Source organism: Rhinopithecus roxellana, chromosome 19, assembly GCF_007565055.1.
Source record: "Rhinopithecus roxellana isolate Shanxi Qingling chromosome 19, ASM756505v1, whole genome shotgun sequence".
NCBI lineage: Eukaryota > Metazoa > Chordata > Mammalia > Primates > Cercopithecidae > Rhinopithecus > Rhinopithecus roxellana.
The window spans coordinates 53,870,563-53,881,759 of NC_044567.1; the positions used below are offsets into that span (position 1 = coordinate 53,870,563).

Genomic DNA, 11,197 nt, shown 5'->3' on the forward strand with positions numbered 1-11,197 from the left:
TTCTTAGGTCTCTTCCAGCTCTTTTAGAACTCTAGTTGGCATGACTTTTAAAATGGTGTAGCCCTAAGCCGTAGAAACACACCATGCAGGCTGGTTGCAGTGGCTCACGCCTGTAATCCCAGCACTTTGGGAGGCTGAGTTGGGTGACTCACCTGAGATCAGGAGTTTGAGACCAGCCTGGCCAACATGGCAAAACCCCGTCTCCACTAAATATACAAAAATTAGCTGAACGTGGTGGTGGGTGCCTATAATCCCAGCTACTCGGGAGGCTGAGTCAGGAGAATTGCTTGAACCTGGGAGGTGGAGGTTGCAGTGAGCTGAGATCACACCACTGCACTCCAGCCTGGGTGACAAGAGGGAAACTCCATCTCAAAAAAAAAAAAAAAAGACAAGGAAAAAAAGGACAAAGAAACACATTATGCAGAGTGATATATTTCTAAAATATATATTTTTTAAAAAGCAGATTTCAACAAAATCCAAGATTCTTCCAGGAACAACAGCAAAACCACTCTCAATGCATTTGAAGAAATAGAGGATTTCCCGGAAACGTCGGTGTAGAAGCGGATCCGGAGCTGGTGTGCGCGTGCGCTGTCTGGCGCTGCAGGCGGAGTCACGGCCTCTGCGGAGAGGCTTTGAGGGATGGTGGAGTTCGGCTCTGCTGGTCTCGAAGCAGAGTGCACCCTCATGCTCAGTGTTCAGTGGGTGTCTGAACTGAGGGGTAGTTGTCAGTTTGTCTGAGTGGGAAACATCCTGGATTTTGTTACTTGGCAAAGAGTTGGTGTAAACCTACAGCCAGCAGCAGTCTGGAGCCTGGGAGCCTCCTGAAGTCCTGGGTGAAGCCTCTGGTTTTACCAATTGCAGGTCGGCTTGGCTGGGAGAGATGGGTGGCGGGGAAGGGGCAGGAGCCTTGAGGAGCAGGGAGAGGCGTCTTTCCTCCTGCCAGCTCCAACCCCAGCCCACACATTGTACCGTCTCTCCTGCTGTGACTGGGTTGCCTGAATTTGGGGAGACCCTTGATCCCATCCCAGAGTGTGCGGGGGACGGAGGTAAGCCGGATATCCTGGGGGAGGAAGGGAGTGAGCTCTGGAAACATCCTTCCGGAACCCTTCAGGGAAAAGGAGACCATCCTTGGAGTGAACCTCCCTTGACGCCCCAAAGTTCACACTGTCTCAAGCTGAGAGAGGTTTTTGGTAGCATAAGTAACACAGGGTTTTAATTTTCAATATGGAAAAGACATTTCAGTTAAGAATGAAAATTACTACAATGAAGTACGTGATTTTAAAAGTGGAGACAGATTGGGAGCTTTGGGGCTGGATGTAAGTATTATATATTTGGCCTCAGGGTGCCCAGAGCCAGACAAAAAGCTTTTCTTCACACACACAAAAGTCTGCATGAGACAACGCCAGGCAAGTCCTGCTGGGCCGCCGCGATCTGGGTGAAAGGGCCTGGCTCTCTTCCTTGTCCTGGCCTCGCAGTAGCGCCTGCCTCTGCGCTGGGATCTTGGCTTCAGCTGAAGCAGAAATAGCAGCTGCTCGATCGATGCCATCTTAGAACTCAGCAGTTAGTCGCATACCTCAGTATGTCTCAGTGGGGGAATTTAACAAAATGCCTCAACTGCTTTGGTACCAAGTATTTTTTTTTTTTTTTAACTGTGAATTTTGAAGCTGAAGGGGAAGCTAGTGAGAGAGAAGCCTTTGCCAAGACTTTGGGCTTATTTTTAGGTCCTCATGCTCTGACGTTCTCCTTCTGAAATGACATGGAGTCAGTCTGGGGGCAGAGGTGAAGTGGAGACGGAAGGATTTCCCAGGTGACTGGGGCCGAAACCACCAGAAAATCCACTCTGCCACCGTTAGCTGGTGAAAGGATTCATGTAAACATGTTCCAGGTGGAATTATAAAAATAGGTAACCATGAATGTTAATCTTAAATGGCAGAAATAGAAATTTGACCTTCAGATAACATGGTGATTGATTAGCTCATCTGGCTTGAGGCAAACTGAGGAGTGTGGACCTGGCAGTGCACTCTGGGCCAGTTGCTCTGCTCTGGGCCACTCCGTGTGCCAGACTAGCTGGGCAGATAGAGACTCTGTGCCCCTGATGGGGCTGGTTGGGGAGAGGTGGGTTGGGTTGTGTGTGAGGTTTCACAGTCCACAGCAGCCCCTGCCCTCCCAGCTGACCCAGGGAGTAATTGCATACTCTGAGCCACCGTGGTGGGGGCAGGGCATGGGCCTCTGGAGAAGATTTGAGGCGGACTGTCCTAGAGGCAGGAGGAGCAGATGTGTTCCAGAATGGACAGAACTAGGAAATTGAGAAAGATTTTGGCTGAATCCAATCCAGCAACTGCTCCAGATGTTGGAGATGTTTAAGCAAACGCTGGTCGAGCACTTAGTGAGGGATGTTGTTGAAAATGGTCATTGGAAGAAGTTTAAGGTCCCTTTTAGCTGGAGATTCTACAGATCTACATCCCACATCTGGAGTTAGCTACCCGCATTAAGCCTGAACAGACATCTTGGTCTGAAAGGAAGTGGTTAGGATTCATGACGCTACGCTCTACACTGTGGAGCTGGGAATTCCAGAATTGCTTTGACTCAGATATTAATGGAGAAAGTCCTATCCATTAATGGAGAAAGCCGTATCTGTTATGGATAAAGCCATATCCAGAATTGCTTTGACTCAGATATTAATGGATAAAGCCAATTATCGATTTCTATTTGCCTAACCTGCCAGCTTTTGTGCAAGTGCGGAATGGAGAGCCATGTGGATGTTTCTCATCTCACACGTGATGGAGAGCTAGCTGCTCTCTGTGCGTCTGGATGGAATTTGTTGGCAAGACCATTTTCTGTGTTGGCTCTTCTTCCCCACAGTGTCCACCCCAAAAGGCTTTCAGCCAAAAGGTCTGAGCCTGGGTAGGTTTACCAAGGGAAGCCATGAGTCAAGAAGCATCAGAGTGAAAAGGACCACTTCCTTCATTTTACCCCCGGAGGCTAATGCTCCAAGAGGAATATGTACTGGGCAAAGTCATGCAGGAAGGTCATATCAGAGCTGTGGAGGCTGGAGTGTCCTGATTCTTGGACCACAGATGTCTCCCTGAGCCATTATTTGTTTAGTTTTAAAAAGCACAGTTATTCCATCATTTTGAGTCTTTCTTTGTACTTGGCTTATGTTGGGGGGCAGGACTGTTTTCTCAGGTGTCTCATTTGGCAGTCAACATTGTCCCCTATGTTCCCTGTGACTAGTTGAAAATTCAAGTGTGCCCACAGGGTGCACAAAAGCACACCCACACTCACCCACACACACCCACCCCCCACACACCCACACCCACACACACCCACACTCACCCACACACACCCACACACACCCACACACCCACCCCCACACACCCACACTCACCCACACCCACCCCCACACACCCACACTCACCCACACACACCCACACTCACCCACACACTCACCCACACTCACCCACACACCCACACACACCCACACACACCCACACTCACCCACACACACCCACACTCACCCACACACACCCACGCCCCCGCACTCACCCACACTCACCCACACACACCCACACACACCCAAACTCACCCACACACCCACCCCCCCACACCCCCCACACCCCCCACACACCCACACTCACCCACACCCCCACACACACCCACACCCCCCACACACCCACACTCACCCACACACCCACACACACCCACACACACCCACAGTCACCCACACACACCCACCCCCCCCGCACTCACCCACACTCACCCACACACACCCACACACACCCAAACTCACCCACACACGCCCACACACACCCAGCCCCCCACACACCCACACCCACACCCCACTGAACCCATGGGTCTATCAGACATCTTAAAACTCCATGATTGACATTTCAGTAATTTCAGGGGAAGGCGTTTTCCAGGGATGGGATCTCCCAGGCTCAGATAGTGCCTTGGCTGTACATGCTCCTTTAGCTGAACTTTTCCTCGGAAGAATTCATTCTTCTAGACATTATGTGATATATCTGTTTGGAATAAAAGGTGCTTCACCTTCCTCCCTGGGATGTGGGAGAAGGTGCTGGAGGTTGTACTGTGAAGTCATTAAGCTCTTAGAAGGCTCCAGCCTGAGAGAGTGCAGTATTATTGACATTCCTTTCCTTCCTCAAGGCCTGGTGACCTGTGTCCTTTTGCTCTGGACAGGGCCCAGGTAGATGGGCCGTCATCCGGGCCTGTAAGCCGTACTTGATTTCTGCATTGATTTACATATTTTTTACTGTGATCTTGGTTCCAAACACAGAACTGTCATCCCATTATCCTTGAATGTGCCGGATCCTTGTAAATTCTCATTTACCTGCTTGTTCTTAGTGTTGTGTGTGTGTGTGTGAAACTCTATGTTCAAGGAAGAAATCGTACAAAGAATAAGAACATGTTTGTGCCATTGAAGACACGGTTTTTTGATTTCTAATAAATATTTATTTTGCCTTGTTATGGCCACGTTGTATCCATGCCTAGGTGTGCCAATGTGCAGACTGACTGGAAACCCTAGAGTGTTGGTAACAGGAGTGGGTAAAGGGAAGGCCAGTTTTTGGACCTGAAGTATTATCATTGGTTCCGGCTTAGGAACAGAGCCAGCAAGCCATCAGACATGTCACCTTTGTATGTATTTGCATCTCAAACAAAGCACATTCACATCAGGTAGCCAATTGGAACCATTCAGCAGCTTTGGAAGCAGTTTGAGTTAAAGGAGACTCAGGGGGTTGAAGCGACGTGCGCCAGGATGCACAGCCAGATAATGTCAGTCGTTCAGGCCATGAAACCTCTCCAGGAGTGCTGTGTCCGCTTCTGCACAGCAAAACAAACTACCACCAGAGTGAACAGGCAACCTACAGAATAGGAGAACATTTTTGCAATCTACCCGTCTGACAAAGGTCTAATATCCAGAATTTACAAGTCACTTAAACATATTTACAAGAAAAAAACAACCCCATCAAAAAGTGGGCAAAGGATATGGACAGACACTTCTCAAAAGAAGACATTTACGTGGCCAACAAACATATGAAAAGAAGCTCATCGTCACTGATCATTAGAGAAATGCAAATCAAAACCACAGAGAGATACCATCTCACGCCAGTCAGAATGGCGATTATTAAATAGTCAGGAAACAATAGATGCTGGAGAGGCTGTGGAGAAATAGGAACACTTTTACACTGTTGGTGGGAATGCAAATTAGTTCAACCATTGTGGAAAAGAGTATGGTGATTCCTCAAAGATCCAGAACCAGAAATACCATTTGACCCATCAATCCCATTACTGAGTATACACCCAAAGGAATGTAAATCATTCTACTATAAAGACACATGCACACGTATGTTTATTGCAGCACTATTCACAATAGCAAAGACATGGAACCAACCCAAATGTCCATCAATGAGAGACTGGATAGAGAAAATGTGGTACGTGTACACCATGGAATACTATGCAGCCATAAAAAGGAATGAGATCATGTCCTTTGCAGGAACATGGATGAAGCTAGAAGCCATCATCCTCAGCAAACTAACACAGGAACAGAAAACCAGACACCACTTGTTCTCACTCGTAAGTAGAGTTGAACATTGAGAACATACAGACACAGAGAGGGGAACAACACACGCCAGGGCCTGTTGGGGGTTGGGGGCTGAGGGGAGGGAACTTAGAGGATGGATCAATAGGTACAGCAAAGCACCATGGCACACATATACCTGTGTAACAAACCTGCATGTTCTGCACCTGTATCCTTTTGTTTTGTTTTTAGAAGAAATAAAAAAAAAAAAAAAAGAGGGCTCTATCCATCATGCCTATTGGCTGTCAAATTATTTTGAGTGAATAGAAACCCATGGTTCTACCTGGAGAACAGAAGGTATAAATCCCTCCTGTCCACCATACAGGATTTTCATGAGGAAGCAATGAGAGAATGGATAGGAAAGAGCTGACGTTGTTACTATCATTATGGCCCACCAGCCTGATTCATAGGTATATGCAGTTCTTCATTCCTTTGAGTTATTTCATTTTTTTTTTTTTTTGAGACAGAGTCTTGCTCTGCCACCCAGGCTGGAGTGCAGTGGCCGGATCTCAGCTCACTGCAAGCTCCGCCTCCCGGGTTGACGCCATTCTCCTGCCTCAGCCTCCCGAGTAGCTGGGACTACAGGCGCCCGCCACCTCGCCAGGCTAGTTTTTTGTATTTTTAAGTAGAGACAGGGTTTCACTGTATTAGCCAGGATGGTCTCGATCTCCTGACCTCATGATCCGCCCGTCTCGGCCTCCCAAAGTGCTGGGATTACAGGCTTGAGCCACCGCGCTGGCCGAGTTATTTCATAAGGATGGCAGTTCTCAACTTGAACGCCAAGTCTTGAATGCTGCTCTTGATGGGTTGTGGAACTTGCGACTAATTTGTTAATAAGTGAAATATTGCATTTGGTGAATTACTTAATTCAGATGAGTCCCAGAATGACTTCCTTCACTGGGCTGTATCTTGTTGAGTGGCAACAAAACAGGGATCGTACGTAATTCACATCCTAGCTTAACAGGCGTGAGTCCAAAACCTAGGAATGTGCCGTCTGTGGGGATGTTTTGGGTGGACGGACAGGAAAAGGGTAGAAACTTGTCGTAGGATGTATTTCTGGGAAGGAGATGCCTAGGTCAATAGGTTTCAACTTTTTTATGGTTCTTGATACTGTGAAAAATTACCTCCCCAAAGGATTCCATCAATGTGTTCAGCCTTTGAGATTGTATATTACACTGTTTACAAAGCTCTTTCGGTCATGTTGGTTATTGTTTTGTAGGTTTGGCGAGTGTCGTATCCCAGTTTAATAGGTAGGGAAATCGAGACTCGGAGACAGACGGAATGACATGCGAAGTTCACAATCCTTTTTCCTGGCTGGAGGATCCAGGTTCTCTGAAGTTTAGTCTGTCTAGTATCAAGAGCTACCATTTTTCTCAGTGCACCCGCCACCCCTCTGACAGTAATAGCCAAGTTCTGCCGAAAGGATTCAGTCCAACTCAAAAAAATGTATCTCACCTACTATGTGTGAAGATTTAGAACCAATTCAACAAAAATTGAACATGAAGTATGGGCAATGATAGATGATGCAAATATAAGTAAGACAGTTTCTTCCATTTAAGATGGTGGTAGGAGGGGAGAAGGACATGAATATTTATCAAGTGCCATGCACTTTACATACATGTCTCATTTAATGTTCATAGCAACCCCTGTTACTGTCCAGCTGTTCTATTTCTTTCATCGGTTTTCTGTTTGATATTTTAAAACCATCATATTTTGTTATTTCTTTTTTTTTTTTTTTGAGACGGAGTCTGGCTCTGTCGCCCAGGCTGGAGTGCAGTGGCCCGATCTCAGCTCACTGCAAGCTCCGCCTCCCGGGTTCACACCATTCTCCTGCCTCAGCCTCCCGTGTAGCTGGGACCACAGGCGCTGCCACTTCGCCCGGCTAGTTTTTTGTATTTTTTAGTAGAGACGGGGTTTCACCATGTTAGCCAGGATGGTCTCGATCTCCTGACCTCGTGATCCACCCGTCTCGGCCTCCCAAAGTGCTGGGATTACAGGCTTGAGCCACCGCGCCCAGCCCATATTTTGTTATTTCAAAACCATCATACTTCTTAAACCTGTGACCCCACAGCTTCCGTATCCATAGCTGTAGTTGGTTTTATTCCCTATTTTACAGTGAAAATGGAAGCCGTAAGTTGGAAACACCTTCAACTTCTGACCACCAAACCTGTGAAGTTATTTGCACCCACATTCCTAAGCTTCGGTTGCCTTCCCCTCCCCTCCCTCCCCTCCCCTCCCCTCCCCTCCCCTCCCCTCCCCTCCCCTCCCCTCCCCTCCCCTCCCCTCCCCTCCCCCTCCCTCCCTCCCTCCCTCCCTCCCTCCTTCCTTCCTTCCTTCCTTCCTTCCTTCCTTCCTTCCTTCCTTCCTTCCTGCCTGCCTGCCTGCCTGCCTGCCTGCCTTCCTTCCTCTCTGTCTCTCTCTCTCTCTGTCTTTCTGATAGAGTCTTGCCCTGTCGCCCAGGCTGGAGTGCAATGGCATGATCTCAGCTCACTGCAACCTCCACCTCCCGGCTTCAAGCAATTCTCCTGCCTCAGCTTCACAAGTAGCTAGGACTACAGGCACCTGCCACTACGTCCGGCTAATTTTTTGTATTTTTAGTAGAGATGGGGTTTCACCATGTTGGTCAGGCTGGTCTCAAACTCCTGACCTCAGGTGATCCACCTGCCTCGGCCTCCCAAAGTGCTGGGATTACAGGCGTGAGTCCCTGCACGTGGCCCTGCCTTTCACTCAGAGCAAGAAAACTCCTGTCTTGGAACCTCTCTCTATGCTCTTGAGCTTTCTTATGTTTCAAGACTGTGAAAATTATTCCTTCCCTTAATATGTAGTTTCTGAAAATGAACTTTTTCTGTTAAGCATTTAATTTATCTGTAGCTAATGGGGCTCTAGTATTTTTTTTCCCTTTAATTATACTACATTAATCCCCTACAGACCTCAGTTTTTTGGTTGACTTTGTTTTCTCGTCAAGTTCCTGTTCTTTTTCTTGGCAGAATGGAGGAAACTTGAGTGCTGTTTTTGCTTTGATGGGATGTAAGCTTCTGGGCTGTGCCATTGACTTTGATTTTGTGGAGTATGCAGGGACCTCCCTGGAGTCTTACATTGAGCAACCCACCAAGCCTGATGGGGCAGCCCTGGGCGAAGTCCTCTCTGAGTGAGCCTCTCAATCATTGGCTTGGTAGGTGTTCAGGAACTAGTGTCTGCCAAGTACTAGACTAGGGTTTTTGGTGTGTCTGCTTTGGGAACAGGCATACAAAGGTCTCTACAGGTAGATCACAAGCCTCTTGAAGGCGGTATGTGTGGGAAGTATAGAGATATTAAAAAAGCAGCTGGGCATGGCAGCTCACGCCTGTAATCCCAGCACTTTGGGAGGCCGAGGTGGGTGGATCACCTGAGGTCAGGTGTTCGAGACCAGCCTGGCCAACATGGCGGAACCCCGTCTCTACTAAAAATACAAAAATTAGCCAGGCTTGGTGGTGCATGCCTGTATTCCCAGCTACCCGGGAGGTTGAGGCAGGAGAATAGCTGGAACCTGGGAGGTGGAGGCTGCAGTGAGGAGAGATTGTGCCACTGCACTGCAGCCTGGGTGACAGAGTGAGACCCCGTCTCAAACACCCCTAAGCAGCTATTTCCCTTCAGACTCTGTTTTTGCTGGATATGCAAATACAGGCCTTTCAGACGCTCCCTGTTCCTGCTGCCCTGGAACATGCCTGACCTGTGTAGCCCTCTCTCCCAGCATTATGGCCCTGGTCACCCCCATGGGACTCTCAGGCTTCAGGGTTTCCCCAGCTGCCACTTTTCATTTGCTCCTCCTATTGGAGCACTGACTGTATGTGGTTCACCATTCCCACCCTCTGTGGTCTCCAGTGGCTATCTTGCGGTCACCCTTATGAGGGAAGTGACACCCCACTCTTCTAAATAAGCCCTTCCAGATAGCTTTACACTCAGCAGATCAACTCTCATTTATCCAGCAAAATGTACTGAGCTCCTTCTATGCATTAAGTGCTGTGGGTATGACAAAGAATAAGACAAATGCTATCACTGCTCTCTTGGAGCTTTTGCAGTTTAATCAAAGAGACCAACAGTAACTTTCCTGCCCTACTGTCATAAAGCATTATGGTTGCAGTTTGGGTAAGGGCCAGTCTAGTACTGTCAATGAGCTTGTGTAACAGAGTGGCTTCACCTAGCCTGAGTCATAAAGAGTAAGCGTCATTTAGCTAATGGGAGTGTGGAGATGGGGAAGGGTTTCAATAAGTGGGAAAAATGTGGGCAAAGACCCAAAGGTAGTAGGGAACTTCGTGCATCTGAGGACTGGAAAAGTCTTATATGGCCAAATTGCTGGGAGCAGGGGGCCAAGTGACATGAAATAAGGCTACAGGGGTGGGCAGAGGCCAGTGCATGTAGGACTTGGACAGCCGTGGTGAGGCTTTGAGATCTCATAACAAGGGTAAGAAGCCACCAAAGGATTTTAAACAGGGGAATTGTTGAGTGTGAACATTTCCTTGTTTTGGCCTGGTGTGGTGGCTCACACCCGTCATCCCAGCACTCTCGGAGGCCGAGGCGGGCAGATCATCTGAGGTCAGGGGTTCGAGACCAGCCTGACCAACATGAAGAAACCCTGTCTCTACTGAAAAAATACAAAATTAGCTGGGTGTGGTGGCACATGCCTATAATCCCAGCTACTCGAGAGGCTGAGGCAGGAGACTCGCTTGAACCCAGAAGGCGGAGGTTGCGGTGAGCCAAGATCATGCCATTGCACTTCAGCCTGGGCAACAAGAGTGAAACTCCATCTCAAAAAAAGAAAAAAAAATTCCTTTTTTTTTTTCCCATGGATTTGCAGACTTAAATGGGTGTGTTTTCCTTCCACTGTCCTTTGGGACATGGTAACAGTCTCGACGGTGTAGAACGAAGTGTTTCACTTGGGAGTGATGGGGACAATTCTCAGGAGGTGACTGGGAAGGAAGATAAAAAGAAGGCAGGGCCATTGGTGGAAGATGATGTTTCAGTAGAGAAAGGGGTGTTTGAGCATGCTTATTTATTCAACTCACCTCTATTGATCACTTACTAGACTGTAGACATCGAAAAAGACACTGCTAATGCCCTCAAGATGGGATAGAAGGAGGGGCAAAGTGGCAACGAAGTCAGGTAGACGAAGACCAAGAAGATGTTGGCTGTGAAATGAAAGTTGGGTTGCATTTTGAAGGAGAAACAGGCACGATTAGTTGGAGCACAGTCTGAGGTGGGGTGGAAGGTGCAGGACAGTGGGGGTAAATTCTAGGTAGGGGAGTCAGTCTATGTGAAGGCCTAGAGGAATACACGGTGGGAGGGACACCAGAGCGGAGATGGTCCCAAGGGAGACGAGTGTAGGGAGGTCTCGGGGAGGGAGGACAGATCAGGAAGGGCCTTTCATGCTAGGAATTTGAACTTCAGTGGTTTGTTAAGTATGTATTCTGTTCTAGGCACTGGGCTAAGTGCTTATATGTCTTAGCCCACTTAATCCTCATAGTAACCCCATGAAAGGGGCACTATTATTATGATCATTCCCATTTTATAAATGAGAAAAAATGCAAATGTAGACGGTTAGAAATAATCTAAGTAAAATAAAAC

At 47.9% G+C, this 11,197-nt stretch overlaps 2 protein-coding genes across 3 annotated transcripts in view; both read left to right on the forward strand.

The window, feature by feature from the left end:
- The window catches only part of TRPV3 (transient receptor potential cation channel subfamily V member 3), a 47,356-nt gene extending 45,976 nt beyond the window's left edge, over nucleotides 1-1,380 (forward strand). Inside the window, exon 18 of the mRNA XM_010382221.2 lies at nucleotides 464-1,380. Coding sequence (XP_010380523.1) covers nucleotides 464-558 — 95 coding nt within the window. The 3' untranslated portion in view covers nucleotides 559-1,380. The remainder of the gene's footprint in view (nucleotides 1-463) is intronic.
- SPATA22 (spermatogenesis associated 22) overlaps nucleotides 621-11,197 on the forward strand; it is a 69,519-nt gene continuing 58,942 nt past the window's right edge. For both annotated transcript variants that reach the window (XM_030923991.1, XM_010382215.2), the window contains exon 1: nucleotides 621-1,046. The gene's annotated coding sequence lies outside the window, so the exon portion shown is untranslated. The remainder of the gene's footprint in view (nucleotides 1,047-11,197) is intronic.